The 17,403-nt window shown below is 44.2% G+C and overlaps 1 protein-coding gene across 2 annotated transcripts; it reads left to right on the top strand.

Annotated features, from left to right (window-relative positions):
• Positions 1–8,844: 8,844 nt before the first annotated feature.
• LOC102202412 (atypical chemokine receptor 3-like) lies at positions 8,845–14,409 on the top strand. Of its 2 annotated transcripts, none has more exons than XM_005734999.1 (2): positions 8,845–9,061; positions 11,873–14,409. In XM_005734999.1, the coding sequence occupies exon 2, from the start codon at positions 11,889–11,891 to the stop codon at positions 12,984–12,986; it is 1,098 nt and encodes a 365-aa protein (XP_005735056.1). In that variant the 5' UTR covers positions 8,845–9,061; positions 11,873–11,888; the 3' UTR covers positions 12,987–14,409. The 2 variants fall into 2 exon arrangements, with proteins under 2 accessions (XP_005735056.1, XP_005735057.1); XM_005735000.1 differs by lacking the exon at positions 8,845–9,061 and adding an exon at positions 9,077–9,141.
• Positions 14,410–17,403: the final 2,994 nt, after the last annotated feature.

Raw genomic sequence — 17,403 nt, 5'->3', positions numbered from 1 at the left:
TGTAGACCGCCGTGGCGATGACCGAAGTGAACTCACGGGGCAGATAGAAAGGGCGGCACTTAATGCTCAGGAACTCCAGATGTGGCGAGCAGCCGCTGGAGAGAGTAGAAATGCTCCTGGCATCACACCACTTTCTGTTTACCTTGAAACACACTCCTCCACCTTTGGTTTTGTTCGACTCTGCCATTCTGTCCGCGCGGAGCACAAAGAATGAATCCGACGGAGTTACGGCCTGGTCCGGCACGGTGGGGGTCAGCCATGTCTCCGTGAAACATAGAAGGTAGTTCTGCAAAATCACTCAGTAGGATGTTTGTTCTAATTTGCTATGACCTCAGAGCGCATCGAAAATAAAACTAATAGGCTATAAAGAGTGATATGAACATATTTAGAACTTACTGGAATGAAAATGTCTGGAGCACCTCCAGATATCTGGAGATGGGAGAGAACTGCACGTCAGCTCGTCTCACAGCTGCTATCCAGGCTAGACGCCTTCGTTTGCTAACATCGATACACGAGCTGCCTCGTGTTGCGTCCAGGTTGGGAAAGAATGAAAAGATAAACAATTTTCAAGCTTATTCTCTTGCCGGTCGTGTGATCGAACATTGCAGCTGACCACACGGCAAATACGAACCATGGCTGTTGTGTGTGCCTTCGCTCCCTTTTCACTTGCGCTAGACCCCCAAAATGGCGGATCGGGCCAAAATCCTTTCCACGCCCACCCCCGTGACATCACGCTCCAAAGCCCTATAATATTGGCCATATTATATTTACAATACCACAGTGAGATGACTTTAGTCTCATGAACAACATTAACTAATTGTTATTTACTAACTACTCTTAAATGACTGTTCAGCACAGAAATGAACCCCAACAATCATGTTTCACAGTCCCGTGGTCTCAGCCTCAGATACTCAACTAAAGTGATGTCATGACAAAAATGAATGACCAACAAAACATTTTTCTCCTTCATTTCTGTCAATCAAAGCTGTATGTAACGTGTCTCGCGGTTAGTATCATGGTTGCTAGGCAACCTGAACAGCGTGACGAAGCGTATACCGTCCCATTTCACAAGCCTCTCACTTCCGCACTTCTCGTACTTATAGTACGCACCGTACGTAGTACTAGTTCAGTGCACAGCACAACAATATGGATATACATATTATTGTTCCTAGAGTATTTAAAAGTAGAATGGGAGGCAGAGCCTTCAGTTTTCAGGCCCCTCTTCTGTGGAACCAGCTTCCAGTTTGGATTCAGGAGACAGACACTATCTCTACTTTCAAGATTAGGCTTCAAACTTTCCTTTTTGCTAAAGCATATAGTTAGGGCTGGACCAGGTGACCCTGAATCCTCCCTTAGTTATGCTGCAATAGATGTAGGCTGCTGGGGGATTCCCATGATGCACTGGGTGTTTCTTCTTCTCACTATGTATTAACAGACCTCTCTGCATTGAATCATATCTGTTATTAACCTCTGTCTCTCTTCCACAGCATGTCTGTATCCTGTCTTCCTTCTCTCACCCCAACCAATCACAGCAGATGGCCCCGCCCCTCCCTGAGCCTGGTTCTGCTGGAGGTTTCTTCCTGTTAAAAGGGAGTTTTTCCTTCCCATTGTGCTTGCTCATAGGGGTCATATGATTGTTGGGTTTTTCCTCTGTATGTATTGTTGTAGGATCTGCCTTATAATATAAAGTGCTTTGAGGCGACTGTGTGACTTGGCGCTTTATAAATAAATTTGGACAGAATTGAATTGAATGAATATCTCTTTTAATCCAGATCAGATTTTTTTTCTTATCAGAGTTTCTATGAGAAAACCGTGTGACACCCTCTATGGAGTTAGCGCATCTCCAGTCCGGCCACCCTGACATTAAGGGTCTGAGTGATGAAGAGCAGCAGGTTCTCCATGGAAACAACAACAGCTATGACTGGGTAGCTTCGACTGCATGTGTTTCTGCCTCATTAACATGTACTGAGACAAACTTATCTCCTACCTGCAGATCCCATCTTCTTCTCCTCTACAGGTCCATCCATCCTTACAACATAAACCTAAGGATGATCCAGTGGGAACTCTAATGCAGAGGTGGATGTCGGTAGAACTGCTGAATGCTCTGATGAGCAGGAAGATGAAGTGCTGATCTCAGCTGAACACCTGTGGGAGATTTTGGAGTGACATGTTAGACAGCATGTTCCACCAGCACCATTATCCAAACACAAAGTAAGCCCACAGGGGTTTTTATTTTAATGGCATTCACACACCAAGAGAGTTCAGATACTTTTAAGTGAACACCATTGAGGCCTGAAACTGGTCTATACATCCCTCCATTCATAATAATGGACTGCATTCATATAGTGCTTTTCTAGACACTCAAAGTGCTTTACAGCACCACTATTCATTCACTCTCACATTCACACACTGGTGGAATGTGAGAGTGGTGGAGGCAAATCACAGTTGTAGCCACAGCTGCGCTGGGGCAGACTGGCAGAAGAGAGGCTGCCATATCGCGCCATCGGCCCCTCCGGCCAACACCAGTAGGCGGTTGGGTGAAGGACACAATGACCAGGACAGACAGAGCTGGGAATCGGACAAGCAACCTTCCGGTTACAAGATGAGCTTCCCAACCTCCTGAACCATGGTCGCTCCATCCATCCATCCATCCATCCATCCATCCATCCATATAATCCAGTGTCCCTTCAGTTATTGTTACTAAGTCCTTATCTTTTTCTTTTTTATGTTTTTAGTTCTTGCCTACCCCGGGCTGTGGAACATCAGTGCCTGAAGACATTAAAATGACTTTAGCTAATAACATGGACCCCCGACCTCCTCCTGCTCCCACATCAGCAAATGAAAATTCCATCCATCCATCCATCTTCTTCCGCTTTATCTGGGGCCAGGAATTGGCGGGTCATCCCCATCATCCCCAGACTCTGCTTCCTCCTCGGATGAGGTGGGATTGTCAGTGGGATTAAAGAGGTCCTCGAAGTATTCCTTCCACCGCAATTTTCTCAGTCAAAGTCAGCAGCTCTCAGCCAACTATACACAGTGCAGGTAGAGCACCGCTTTCCCCTCCTGAGACTCCTGACGGTTTGCCAGAATCTCTTCGAGGCAGTCTGAAAGTCTTTTTCCATGGCCTCTCTGAACTCCTCCCACACCTGAGTTTTTGCTTCAGCCACTGCCCGAGCCGCATTCTGCTAGGCCTGTCGATACCTGTCAGCTGCCTCCAAAGTCCCACAGGCTAGCTAAGCCCAATAGGACTCCTTCTTCAGCCTGGTGGCTCCCTTCACCTCTGGTGTCCACCATTTGGTTCGGGTGTTACCACCACGACAGGCACCAACCACCTTCCGGCTGCAGCTCAATGCAGCAGCTTCGGCAATGGAGACGCTGAACATGGTTTGATTGATTGATTGATTGAATCTTTATTTTGAACATTTTGAAAATGTACAAAAAAATAGAATTAAAAGAGACAAATGAACAAAGCAAAACAAAAGGAAAACAAGCAACCACAACATGGTCCATTCAGACTCAATGTCCCCAGTCTCCCTCGGAATGCTATTGAAGCTCTGCCGGAGGTGTGCGTTGAAGAACTCGCGGACTGGGGCTTCTGCTAGACGTTCCCAGCAAATGAAAATTCAAAGATTTAAATAATCTGACACGTGGCGGAAAAACAATCCAGAAACAGCAGGAATCTGCAAACCTCTCAAATTTGAATTACCTGAGAAGCTTTGGTAGTATGTTAACTGGAACCATAGTCTGGAAAGAGAGATCCCGGTCTCCATAATAATTAGGTTATCGCAGAAGAAACCCTCAGATATGTCAGGAGAAGAGTGGTTTAACCTGCTTTCAGTTTAAGATCAATGAAATGTGTTCAAGTAAAGCAAACAGTGTACCTATTTTTGCTGCGCCTGTTCTGGATCTGTCCTGTGATGTTTGGAAAGCCTGATCTGGATTCATTATGATGAATATTGACTGTGTGCTGGGATAATGTGACTGTTCACATCAACAATAACAGAAAGGGCTTCATCAGGAAGGTAACATATCCACAAAGCCAAAGGTCGCCACTCCAACCCTTCATTTATAACGTTTAACATGAACATCTGTCTATGATGTTTCAGGGACTCTTTGATCAAACATGTCCATGCTGATTGTCCTCAGCATTACTGTTTTACTGCTGCTTCATTTCTGGAAGTGAAACTTCAGATCTGAGTGGTTTTCTGATAAAGTTCACTTTAGCCTCTCATGTTTGACAGCTGGAGTGTTGTTTATGGTAAAGTGTCAGCAGTCTGTGGTCTCAGTGAGCACTGAGCTTGGTTTGCTGCTGTTCAAAATGAGAGCTGAATGATCAGAGACTCCCAGCAGTGATCCTGAGTCCTGACATGACAGAAAGGGGGGCAGGAACGGCAGTAAGGAGCTAGGAAAAAAGAAGAGCGGTGACAGAAGCACGCCACAGTGAAGATCACATCGTCATATCAGAGTGCTGTGATTGGAGGATCACAGTCTGAGCCTGAAACATAACAGGAATGAACTTCTGTGATCCAATCAGAGGAACAGATCAAACCACGATGGTGGCATCTTTGTCCCACACCGTTGACAGACTGAAGATAAGAGCGTCATAGATGAAGATGGTCTGCTGCAGAGTGAAGAGCTCTCATGTGATCATCAGCTGTGTGAACCAGGAAGCGACAGACGAGGGGCGGAGTCAGAGGGGCGTATGTTGGAGCATAAATATATCTGATAAGGAACAAAGATAAAGATCTGACATTTTCTCTGCTCTCAGCATCAAAGTGAATGCGGAGCTGTAATGTGAGAGACATTAAAACATATCAGAGGCATATTCATAAAAAATCCACATTCGTGATAATTCAATGAGCTACAATTCATTAATATTCCCAAATAAAACATGAAGGATATGCACAAATATGTACACACATGCACTTATTTACCAAGATTATTTTCAGAGTCAGAGTGTCATCTGGAATCTGGGATCAGACTATGTGCTGATGATCTCTGTGGTACAGATGGTCATATTTGCTCCATCCAACAAAGTAACAAAGTATCCGAGTAAACAAAGTATTCTTTATTTTTGCACCACTGAGAAATATAAATATTTCAAAATGATTTCACTAGGTATCTTCTACAGTATGAAGTTTTTTATTAGTGCGTTTGCTCACACCTGGGACTTTGCAAGAGTGCTGGACGCTTTCAGTACTCCAACATTTTTCATGCATCTGTCCCAAAGGATACATTTAATAATTGAAAATTTCAGGCTTTCATGGTTAATATTTCTGTCCTGGTTCACAGGCTGATGCTAACGGACCGATAGAGAATCATCAGAGACTTACCGCAGTGACACCGAGACCTGGTTTCCTGAAGACTGCTGAGGTCGACCGCAGTCTTTCGAGTCCTCCAAGTCCTATGATCCACACCTGCTTGTAATCTTGTTGTCTTAAACGGGGGGTGGCTGCCTCGTGTCTCCGTGTGCTTCGCTGAACTATGGAACTGCTGTGACATGAACTCTGACTGTGATGTCTGAGATAAACTCACATGAGCATTCCTCAGCATAGAGGCCAGCATGAAAAATGACTCACAGTCTGGTGGAGAAAAATCAGCAGAGTGAAGAAAACAAAGTGTCTAACAGGACCGAGACACCCAGTCAGCATGAGAGGAGGGAATCAGTGGAATCACTGAAACATGTATGAGAAAATGAAACAGTCCTACCACACAGAAGTCAACAATCAACATCAACCAGAGTTCGTTTATGTTGATTGTTGACTGTTGACTCTGAGTTTGTGGAAGCTGTTTACTGGAGCAGGGCTCTGATCTCCTCCTCTGTTCTCCTCATCTGACTCTGATTAAATCACTCTCCTTCAGGATGTGTCTGGACCTGAAACACGACTGTTCTCCGGCCCACAGATCCTGAGCTGACACAGTGAGGAGCCCTGAGAGGATGAATGTATCCCACTTGGGTGGCATCCACACCACCCACAGAGCTCCGTGAGTCCGATCCACTGAGATGCCTCTCTGACACAGTAATGGCGGTCTGCCTGTCTCACCTCTCAGTGTGCAGTCAGGGACGCTCTGTGACTGGTGAGTTTTAACTGTAGTTCCTCTCAATGAAATGGTAAATGGACCGATTCTTAAATAGAGCTTTTCTACTTTCACGGGCAGTGTTGGTCAAGTTACTTGAAAAAAGTAATCAGTAACTAATCACTGATTACTGCCCCAAAAGTAATCCCATTACTTTACTGATTACTTGCTTTCAAAAGTACTTAGTTACTTTTTAAAAACGTAATTTACAACCTGAATAGGTAATAAAGCAGTGCAAACATACTGTTACAAATACTGTTATAAATTAAGCTTAAATAGACATGAAAATAAAAATGAGAATAAGAATTAAAAGTGCTAAGTAGATAGATAGATATATACATGATATATACATGAGTGCAAGTGGTGATCAGCAGCAGCAGTAGTACCTGTGGTGCTGTTAGCACTGTGTGAAGTACTGGTACTGAGTACTAGTAGTGGTATAATAAGTATTTGTTAGCATCTTGGTGGGTCAGAGGCAAACAGGTGAGGTCAGGTGAGTCTGTGGCAGCTCTGTGTGCACTTCTGTTCCACTTCCTGTCTCACACACACACAGAGATGTGTGTGTGTGTGTGTGTGTGTGTGTGTGTGTGTGTGTGTGTGTGTGTGTGTGTGAAGCTTCATTTTCTCAGGACAAGGCAGGAAGTGCCCCAGGTGCAGCTGAATGAGCACTTCCTGTTGGGAGACGTCAGTTTCCTGCAAAGGACGGCGTGCAGCTGGACGATAAAATCACAATAATAAACAAAAAACATCCGAGACAGCCTGAGGCGACCTCGCACAGCATCAGCATCATCATCATGACTAAAATTATTATTGTTATTGTTGTTCTTATTAATCATAGTAGTAAAGTATTTTTATTATCATCTTATTTTAATTGTCATTTTATTTATTCTGTTTTCTGTGTTTGTTTTATTTATTTTTAAAGTTCCTGAATATTTATATTTATTTTGTGTTTTTCTCGTGATTTTATTGACTTTTTGTCAGTTATTTTTTATTTATTCGTTTTACTTTACGTTATTTGATTCATTATACATTTATAAATAATTATTTTTCTATTATTTCTTTATTGTTATCTGTTTTATGTTTTTAAATGTTTTACTTCTTCTTCTTTCTGTAAATATTTGTATTTATTTTCATGATGACTGATGATTATTGATCATTGATTATTGGGGGCATGACCTTCCTGCTGCCGTCTATGGCTACAGTTAATTGGCTGTGTTTGGTCAAACTGCTGCTGCTGACATGAGCAGTGTGCTGCAGGTCAAAGGTCAGACAGGGCTCGCTGAGCTCCTGTGGTCAAACTGAGCCCTGGAATCTGGATACTTGAAGACCTCGGCCTGTTGCCACAGTGACCAGCAGGCCCGGGAGCCCCCCCTTCCTCCTCCTCGTCTGTGGGAATCCTCGGTGTTTGTTCCTCTGAGGGAGCGGAGGAAGACGAGGAGGAGGAAGCCCACTATTTTTATGAATAAAGTTTGTGGATTCAAATACTCAGCTGTGTTCATTGTTTGGCTTCCTGTTTGTAGAGTTTACACTCAAACCTGCCTCAGATGCCTTTAACACCACAGGACACCAGGGCCTGTGGTTTTATTTTAAAATCCTTCACTTTTAAAGCTGCAACAGTGTTAGCTCCTTCACAATAACAGCCTGAATGTCTGAAGCTCCGTTTTGGTGAAGTTCTTGGACTTTATTTGGATGTGTCTGAGTACAGCTCAGAGTCTATGAGTGACAGCCATCTTTAAAATACAGTCTGGACTTTACTTTGAAATTCTGACCCACATCACTCCACACTGTGGTTCACACAGAACCTGGTTTAATTTGATGTTTTTCAACTCAGTCCTGAAAAAGTTGTGAAATGTTTCAAACATGAATAACAGAGAACATTTTATTCACATTAGAACAAAGAAAACTGAGCTTATTTTGAACTTGGTGGCTGAAAAATGTCTCAGAAAGTTGTAACCAGGCAACATAAACTTGTAAAAGTAGGTGGGACGAAGGAGAAACAGCTGTAGAAACATTTAGCAGCTGAAAAGGTTATTTGGTAGCAGGTCCATACTGTGATTGGGTATAAGAAGAGCATCTTATATAGAACAGTTTCAGTTTCATCATCTGTAGAATGTCATTTCATCCACAGACAGAAAATCTGGAGGAATCTCTGTGTGCAGGGATCAGTGTTAGATGCTGCTGATGGTGCTGACAGCTGGCACATCTGGAAAGGCTAGTGCTGACAGGAGTGAACAGGTTTTAGAGAAACACCTGCTGCGTGCAGTCGTGTTTATCAGGGAAGGCCTTCAGGTTTGAGCCAACACAGCAGAGGGGGGACTGCTGAGAGGTTCGAAGCCCACAGGCCTCTGTGACTGATGGTCCAAGCTACAGATGCCTGTGGGCTTTATTAATGAGGTTCATTTAACATGTGAAAATAAAAGACGAATAAATATGCGGTAAATTATTGATGATAATGATAGAATACAATCATATCTATTTTATTTTTTAATATTACCATGTAGTTCTTGGATAGTATTCAATTTTAAACATGTTTTATGAAATTTAACCTCACTTTTAATAAAAACAAGATTGTTATGCATTTATTTGTAATGAATTTATTTATTTTGTTATATTTTATTTGACCAGTTTTAATAGTGGATGTTTTATTTCTTCCTGATGCTTATTTCTGCAGCGGCTGTCACGTTTAGCCAGACTCGGTTTAAAAAATGTACTATTTAAGTTTAGTGGCGTTCCTTCTTCCTTTCCTCCGTTCCTCTTTGTTTTTGGCGCTTTCTCTCACGCCTACGCAGTTTCATTGTTCCGCAGCTGAAGCTGTAATAAATCACGCAGAGTGGGGCTGCCTCTGTGGGCGTTTCTTCTTCTCTCATTTAAACCGCAGTGTGGGGGGACCCGGGGAGACCGCCTGCGACCCTCTGCCGGACTCTGTGCCCTCTGACCCGCCGTGGATCCGGACTGATCCGGACCGAGCCGCCCTTCTTGTGCTGTAAGTTGTGCAGCGTTCAGGCTGATGTCTGCTCCAGGGTCCGCTGGGAAAAGAGATGTTTTTACAGGTTAGGGATACAGGTAAAAGCTGTTTATAGCATCAGGTGTGACTCAGAGATGAACGGGCAATGAAGCAGAGCGGACTCTGCGCCGACAGGAAGCCTGTCATCAGTCTTCTTAAATATCACTACTTTACTTTTCACCATCGAGCAAACAATTCTTAAATCAGGCGTTTTTTTAAATGGAGTTCGTTATTGCTCCAGTCTCTGCTCCACTAAAGCTGATCGGAAAAGCTTATTTCTGCAGCGGCTTAGCCAGACTCTGTTTAAAAAATGTCCTATTTAAGTTTAGTTGTGCGGGCACGTGCACGGTCTCATGCATGCGGACGGCTGAAAGTTCCCACGAGCCGCTGGAGTCGCGCAGTGCCTTCGGCACGCAGCTTGTCCGTTTGCGAACACTCGTGTTTGCATTAGGCAGTTTGTGTTTACCAGCAAACTTTACTTAGCGGACGTTTTAACGCATTTTTAACCCGCAGTACTCAGTCAGCTCAGCGCGCGTGCACACAGGTAGCTAACGTGTCAAATCAAATCAAATCACTTTTATTGTCACATCGCATGTGCAGGCACACTGGCACAGCACATGCGAGTGAAATTCTTGTGTGCACGCGCCAAAATGAGCTGTTTTTGTAGCGTGCACGTGCCTGCAGGTGAGATGATTTCAGCGCGCAGGCACGTGAACTGTCGTGGATCTTAGTGAGATCTGCGCCTGCAGTAGGAAGATCCGGGGATTAAAGGGTTAAAGAGTGGGTCCGTGCAGAGCTGTGTCCATGGCGCCTGAGCCGAGTTACAAAGGGGGCGGTGCGAGCGCTCAGGCCTCACACTTCATGCTGAAATGCCTCAAACTCCAAACGAACCGTAGGGGATTTTTGAACGGACTCTGGCTCTGAGGGCGCTGAGGCCAATTTATGGCCCTCTGACTGGTGGCTCACCCTGCGTTCAGGGACCTGGATTTCCTTTGAATGGAGCTCCGTGCTGACTGTATGTATGAGGACTCAGCACGAGCCCGGCAGGTAAACACAGGTGTGACCCACGTTGCTTTATTACACAGACACGCTGTCACTTATTACAGATGTAACAGTGTGTCTGTGGCTGGAGGTTCATCCAGATGTTTCAAACAGCTGCGCTGAGCCTTTTTGGCTTCCACTCTTTTAAAGCATCAAAGCTGGTGCTTACTGTATGCACACCTGTGTGTAAGTCACATGATAAAGAGCTCATATTTACTGTAATGCATTAAAGCCTACTGAGGCCCGCTGTCTTCATTATAATTATCAGCTGTGTGTGTGTGTGTGTGTGTGTGGGTGGGTGGACTGGTGCTGAGCTCAGCTCTTAGATGCTTTTTTTTTGGTAAAATCTGAGACTTTCTGTCTAAAAGACACCGGTTAGAGTTTTATTGGCGAGCTAATTGACTCTTTGTCACAGCGCTGCAGTAAAATTTGATTTTGAAGGTCATGACCTTTCAGTCTAAAGCACCCTACAGAGTTTTTATGTGCAGCAGCAATAAAACCTCCTCCTTTTCATCCTCCGTCTGCTGTCTGAGGGCTCAGTTTTCTTCTTCTTCTCTGGTTTTAATGTTCTCAAAACAAACGTGGACTCATAAAGATCAGTTTTAATCTTAAAATATGCTCTGAATCCACAGGAAGAATTATTCATAGTAATGTTGATCTGATTAAAATGAACTAAAATGAGAAAGTAAAGCTTTCGATGTTATGATGTAGGAGTTTTAGAGGCAGAAGAATGAGACGTTTAAGACCATTTATTCATAATGACTTTTTAACTAATAAAATATGACAGGTTTTTGATTTTCACTAACATTTTGTCAGGAATAAGCTGATATCTTATAGGTTTTATTCCCTCCCAAACATCCAAAAGTCAAAGAACCCTTAAATCTGAGAATTTTTTAATGGAGTTTGGTGAGTTTCACTCGCAGCAGAAGAACAGATTATTGATGCAAATAATCAGCACGTGTCTTGTTTCCAATATTAGTCTTTTATTATTTCCTGTGTTAAATCTGTGTTCACTGCCAAATCAAACTTATCGATCTTCAGTTAGTGATTTTGCACCTGATGAATTTCCTGAGGGTTAAAACAGGAAGACGTGGTTATCTTTTTTCTGCTCAAGCGGGAGCAGGAAAAAGAACGCAGCAGTAAAACCTTCAGACCTCTCAGCTCATTCACATGTTATTGATCACACACTGACGTTATTGTTGGTTCAGTCACTTCAATTTGTTAATGAAGTCTGGATGTTTGACCTGCTCTGACTTCCGTCTGTCTGTCCAGCTGCTGGTGTTCTCGTTGTGTGGTCGAGTTGACGGAGAGCCACAGTTTGTGAGCAGGAGTCCTGAACCTGCTCGTAATCAATACGCCTGATACGACCTCCCGTTCAGCTTTGTCCGCTTTAATCTTTATTTGGGAGCGCAAAGAAAATTCTTAAATTAAAGAATCTTTGAATGGAGTTTGGTGGGAAACACTGCTCTTATAAACAAGCCTGAGGTCCGTGGGCTGAATGGACATCAATATTTTAATTTGAAATTTGAATACTTTCAGAAAACTTTACTTTCACATAGTCAAATACACAGTTTTTACATTTTATGAATTATGTTGTTTGGGGGTTTATTTATTCATTATGACATTTTCATATTATTTATTATTATTTTTATTATGTGAAATTTATTCAGTGCATTAATTTAAATGTATTTTTATCAAAAATACATCTTTGTTTTTTATTTAATATTTCTGACTTTCCCTGTTTTCCAGGTGTAACCTCGTCGCCATGAGTCTGAGTGCTAACGACCTCTCTGAGCTCATTGAGCTGTGGGAGGAGCTGAACCTGACCTCCGCTGACCATAACCTGTCCCACGTGGAGGCGCTGAGGTGTTCGGGCACCGTCAACCAAACCGCCTTCCTTCACACCCTCTCCGTCCTCTACATCTTCATCTTCCTGGTGGGCCTCGCCGCCAATGCCCTGGTGGTCTGGGTCAACCTGCGATCCGACAGGAACCGCTATGAGACACACCTGTACATCCTGAACCTGGCCATAGCTGACCTGTGCGTCGTGGCCACGCTGCCGATCTGGGTGACCTCATTGCTGAAGGGCGGTCAGTGGCCGTTTGGAGAATCCGTCTGTAAACTTACTCACCTGGTCTTCAGCGTTAACCTCTTCAGCAGCATCTTCTTCCTTGCCTGCATGAGTGTCGACCGCTACTTGTCCGTCACGCTGTTTGGCGACACCCCCGACAGCCGCAGGAAGAAGGTGGTGCGCCGGCTGATCTGTGTTCTGGTTTGGATGATGGCGCTGGTGGCCTCCATCCCAGACACCTACTTCCTGCAGGCGGTGAAGTCAGCGCACTATGATGGCGCCATCTGCCGTCCAGTGTACCCGCCCAGCAACCCGAAGGAGTGGATGGTGGGCATCCAGCTGAGCTTCTTTGCGCTCGGCTTCGCCATCCCCTTCCCTGTCATCACCATCTTCTACCTACTCCTGGCAACGGCCATCCCTCCCACCTCAGACCAGGAGCGGCGCGTCAGCCGGCGGATCATCCTCACGTACATTGTAGTCTTCTTGGTGTGCTGGCTGCCATTCCACACTGTCCTCCTGCTGGACACCCTGTCCCTGCTGAATCTCCTGCCCTTCAGCTGCCGGCTGGAGAACTTCCTGTACGTGTCGCTGCACCTAACACAGTGCTTCTCGCTGGTCCATTGCTGTGTCAACCCCATCCTGTACAACTCCCTGAACAGGAACTACCGCTATGACCTCATGAAGGCCTTCATCTTCAAGTACTCCACCAAGACCGGGCTCACCAGGCTCATCGATGCCTCGCATGTCTCAGAAACCGAGTATTCAGCAATGACCACGGACAGCCCGATGTGAACTTCAGAGCCCTCCAGGACTCATTCAAAGACTTGTAAATAACTTCCACCTACCCCTGTTGGTGGCACACCTAACTTCATCCAGAGGAACTACTACAGCAACGACGAGTATGCCTTCAGACCTGCACCAGGTTAGGGTGTACGTGCTTTAGCAGTTTTAATGGACTGGGCTGGCTCAACTCGTTCAGGACCTGCAGTCGGTTCCTCCATCTGCTAGTGCTAGCTGCAGTCGTTTCCAGCTTGAGCCAGGTGAACCGCACCAGCTGTGATTCCTGGATGGGTTATTGACCTAATGGCCAATGTCCTGATGTCTCTTGGGAATGCTTTTTGCGTCATTAGAAGCTTTTTAGGACTCGGGAATGCATCCTAACACCTATCTGACACGTCGTATGTTATTGGATCGACTGGTGACAGAAAGACGTTCTGGCCATCAGGTAATCATTTGTATCTATAAAAAAAGACTTTTCTTCATGCTCTGCTGTTTCTAAGTAATCAAAACAAAGACAGCACAAAGGTTTGTGGACAGCATGACTAAACGTGTCAGCGCTGCTCCGATCAGCTGCTTTAACTCACTGAGGTTTCACCTGTTTCTGACACACTCTGTGTATTAAATACTCCAACATAATGCACTGAATGTGAAAGCCATGTCCTCCTAGATGTATTATAACTCTCTTACATAGAAAATGAATGAAGGCTCAAACATCAGCAGGTCAGTGTCAGGAACAGCTACTCGCTGAGCCTGGCTCAGATCCTTCACCACCTAACCGAAGTTCACAGGTCAGAGGAACACTGGATTATGTAGAGTGAGCATCCACAAACCTTCAGTCATGTAGTTGTTTGTCCTGACAGTCAGAGCTGAGGGCTGAAACTCGCCTGAGAGATGACCTGAAGAACCTGAAACTCACAGGATCACCTGAAGGCAGTAAAAAAAAAAGTTGTTTTTTTCCACTTTATATGAATTGGAGGTGGAAACATGATGGAGAAAAACATTTTTCACCTTCAGAGACGACCCTGAAATCTGTGGACGCGTTACTGTCCAACAAGCTGGAAACTATTAACAGGAAATTCTGGGTTCAAACTGGCGAATGACGCACAAACATCACATTAACAACAAAATATTAGGAAGAACTTTCTGTCTCTGGCAGAAATTCTTGTTTTCTGTAATGTTTTTGCCAAATATCCACATGCTCTTTCCAGGAAACTTTATTTTGAAACTCAGAAAGAAACAAAGGGGTTTTCTTTTTTGTTCATTATCAGCATATTTAATCTGTCTGCTGTCAGGTTACCAGACTGTGATGATGTGCTTCATTTCTGTATTACAGCTCCTGCACTAGAACCAAACTGTGTAAAAAAAGCTCCTGTTTCCTGTATGATCTCCTGCTCGTTCCTGCTTGTTTCTGCTTCAGGTTCACTCTGTAATAAAGATGGAGATGAAGATGAGTGTGTGTGTGGTTCATGTTTGTGTGTTTGTTGTTGTGGTCATCATGTTTTCATGTCTCCATGTTGCCAGGATTTTCTACGTTTAAGGTTTTGCTCTTTGTATTTTGTGGTCAGCATTCAGTTTTCCCAGTTTAGTTCTGTTAGCTTTCCTCCACTGTCCGTGTGCCTTTTGTTTTGTAATGTTTTTTATCCGCCTATCAAACAGCTCACTTTTTGTTAACATTCAAGTTTTGTTACACTTTCCTTGATGTCTGCATTTTGGGTCCTCTTCACAAATTCATACAGTGCTGCATACTGTGACAGTCCGAGGGAGACTTGGCGGGTAAATTCTCAGTCTTATTCACTTCATGAACATGAACAGTCTCTTCATAGCTCATGCTGCTGTAAGCTGCGGTGGCGACGTGGACGTCGCCTCCTCCTGGAAGCCGTGGTCGTGGAGCCTGGCGCTGCTATGGCTGGAAGCAGCCACCGGTTGCGGTGAGGAAAATGCAGCACTTGTCTGCTGCGGGATGGACATGGAGACAGGCGGGAGACTGAACAACTTTTACTCCCGTAGCTGGCGAAGGGAAAGCAGCATCACAGAGGGGCTGGAATGATTCAACCTGCATGGTGTGGGGGCTGCTGCTTTGGCGGTGAATGTGAAACTCCTATTGTAGCCAAAACAAAGTTCTTGTGATGCTCCAACTAAACGCTCCACAAAAAGCGGAGTGGCTGTAGCTCAGGCTGTAGCTCAGGCTCAGGCAACTGGAAGGTTGGCAGTTCGATCCCAGGCTCCACCAGTTTGCATGCCAAATATCCTTGGGCAAGACACTCTCCAATGACAGTAAGCACTAAACAGTTTAGAAAAATGTGCTTCAATTCTTCAATTCTTTATTTATTTGTCACATGTAGTTATAACTAGTACAACACACAGTGAAATGTTTTTTCCGGCTAAAAAGTACTCCCCCCCGACTGTGCATCTTACCGTGCAAAATATTACGCTGTAATAGTTAAGAGCTATAGTGTACGTATTTACATAAATACAGATGTAAATGATAAAATACAAATAGAAATAAGGATAAAACTCAAAGGAAAATTATATACTGTGTATGGAATTGTCCATCATGTTGTCCGATTTGTGTTTTGATTGAGGAGTCTCACTGTTTGTGGGTAAAAACTCCTCCTGAACCTTTCAGTTCTTGTTTTCAGGCTACAGAGGCGTTTCCCTGACCTCAGTGGCCTGAACAGTTTGTAAGCGGGATGGCTGGAGTCGTTAGTGATCCTGATGGCCCGGGATCTGCACCTTTCAGCGTAGATGTCCTGCAGTGTTGGTAAAGACGTTCCCATGGTGCTTTCAGCTGTGCGCACGACCCTCTGCAGGGCTTTCTGTTGCTGTACTGTGCAGTTCCCGTACCACACCGTGATGTTATTACACAGGTTGCTCTCAATGACCCCGGTGTAGAATCTCCTCTGGATGTTCTTGGAGATCTTAAACCTCTTTAAACGCCTCAGATGATAGAGGCGCTGTCTGCCTTTGCTGATGAGGAAGTCCGTATGTGTGTTCCAATTAAGGTCCTCGTTGATATAAACACCGAGGTATTTAAAATTAGAGACTTTCTCCACAGGGTTTCCATTGATCTGAATTGGGGTGTGAGTTTTCTCGTCTCTCTGTCTCCTAAAATCAATCACCATCTCCTTTGTTTTGCTGATATTCATGGAGAGGTGGTTTGCCACACACCACTTTGCTAATCCGTCCACCTCGCTTCGGTAGGCCCTCTCGTCATTCCCGGAGATGAGTCCTACCACCACTGTGTCGTCAGCGAACTTCACAGCGAACTTGTGTGAGTGGGTGAATGTGTTAGTTGTATAAAATGCTTTGAGTGCTCAGATAGCGTGGAAAAGAGTTCTGAGAACCAGCCCGTTTACCATGAAAACCGACTGTTCCAGTCCTGAGTCACCAGTAGTTACTGGAAACCTCCACCACACACTCCAGCCTGGAATGATAAACAGCTGCTACCAGAAATATTACAAATACACAAGAAGCGTGTCAAGGCATGTGGAAAACACGCTGCACTCACATGGAAACATGCACACAGACATGTGCACTGAAAGCTGTTTTTAATAACAAACCTTTTATATTGTAAATGAGCTCATTTCTAAGAGGAGTGAGGATGACTCTTTCATGACATACATTTTTAATTTCTCTTTGCTATTTGGGCTAATTGGGACCTGGTGAATGTAAAAACAAAGAATGATCTTGATATCCACACATATTAGGACATTCTCTTTAAATTTCGTTAGAACAGTGGCAGTGTAATGTCCTCGTAAGTGGAAATCAGGCTGTTACGGCCCGAGGCCATAAGATGTTTGTGTAGCTGCTGTTTTGTGTTTTTTACTATGTTTAAGAGTCTCTGCAGGTTATTCCTCTCAGGAAGAGCACCGGGCTGCAGATTGGATAAGCATGACCATGTGACCAGGGTTTAAAGCCGCTCTGACAGCTTCCGGGAGAGAGAAGCGAGTGAGTGCGACAGTGAACCGATTTGACAGCAGACTCATACCTGGTCCTGGCTTCCAAATTCATTGTGTAATCCTTTATATGTGTATGCGTGCTCTTTGAGAGCCGCCAAAGGCGTGTGTTTAAGCTGAAGGGGTGAGCCACTTTTTTGTTTTTCTCCTGTTTCTGGGCTAGGAAGCAAGGGGGCTATTATCATTTGTTTGTTTTGTTTTTTCTTAGGATTTAGTTAGTTTTCACTGACAGGACTTGGTTGGTTTTGTTTATTATTTTGGCTTGGGTTCACCCTGGGGTTGTGCTTCTTGTCACTCAATAAAATCACCCTTTTTTTTTACTCATAACCAGTGTTGGTCAAGTTACTTGAAAAAGTAATCAGTAACTAATTACTGATTACTTCCCCCCATAAATAATCCCGTTATTTTACTGATTACTTATTTTCAAAAGTAATTAGTTACTTAGTTACTTTTTAAAAACACGATTTACAACC

This window comes from Pundamilia nyererei, unplaced genomic scaffold, assembly GCF_000239375.1.
Source record: "Pundamilia nyererei isolate P.nyererei 1_Seehausen unplaced genomic scaffold, PunNye1.0 scaffold00061, whole genome shotgun sequence".
Classification (NCBI taxonomy): Eukaryota; Metazoa; Chordata; class Actinopteri; order Cichliformes; family Cichlidae; genus Pundamilia; species Pundamilia nyererei.
Note: the sequence above shows the minus strand (reverse complement) of the source record. Positions and strands in the feature narration are given on the sequence as shown.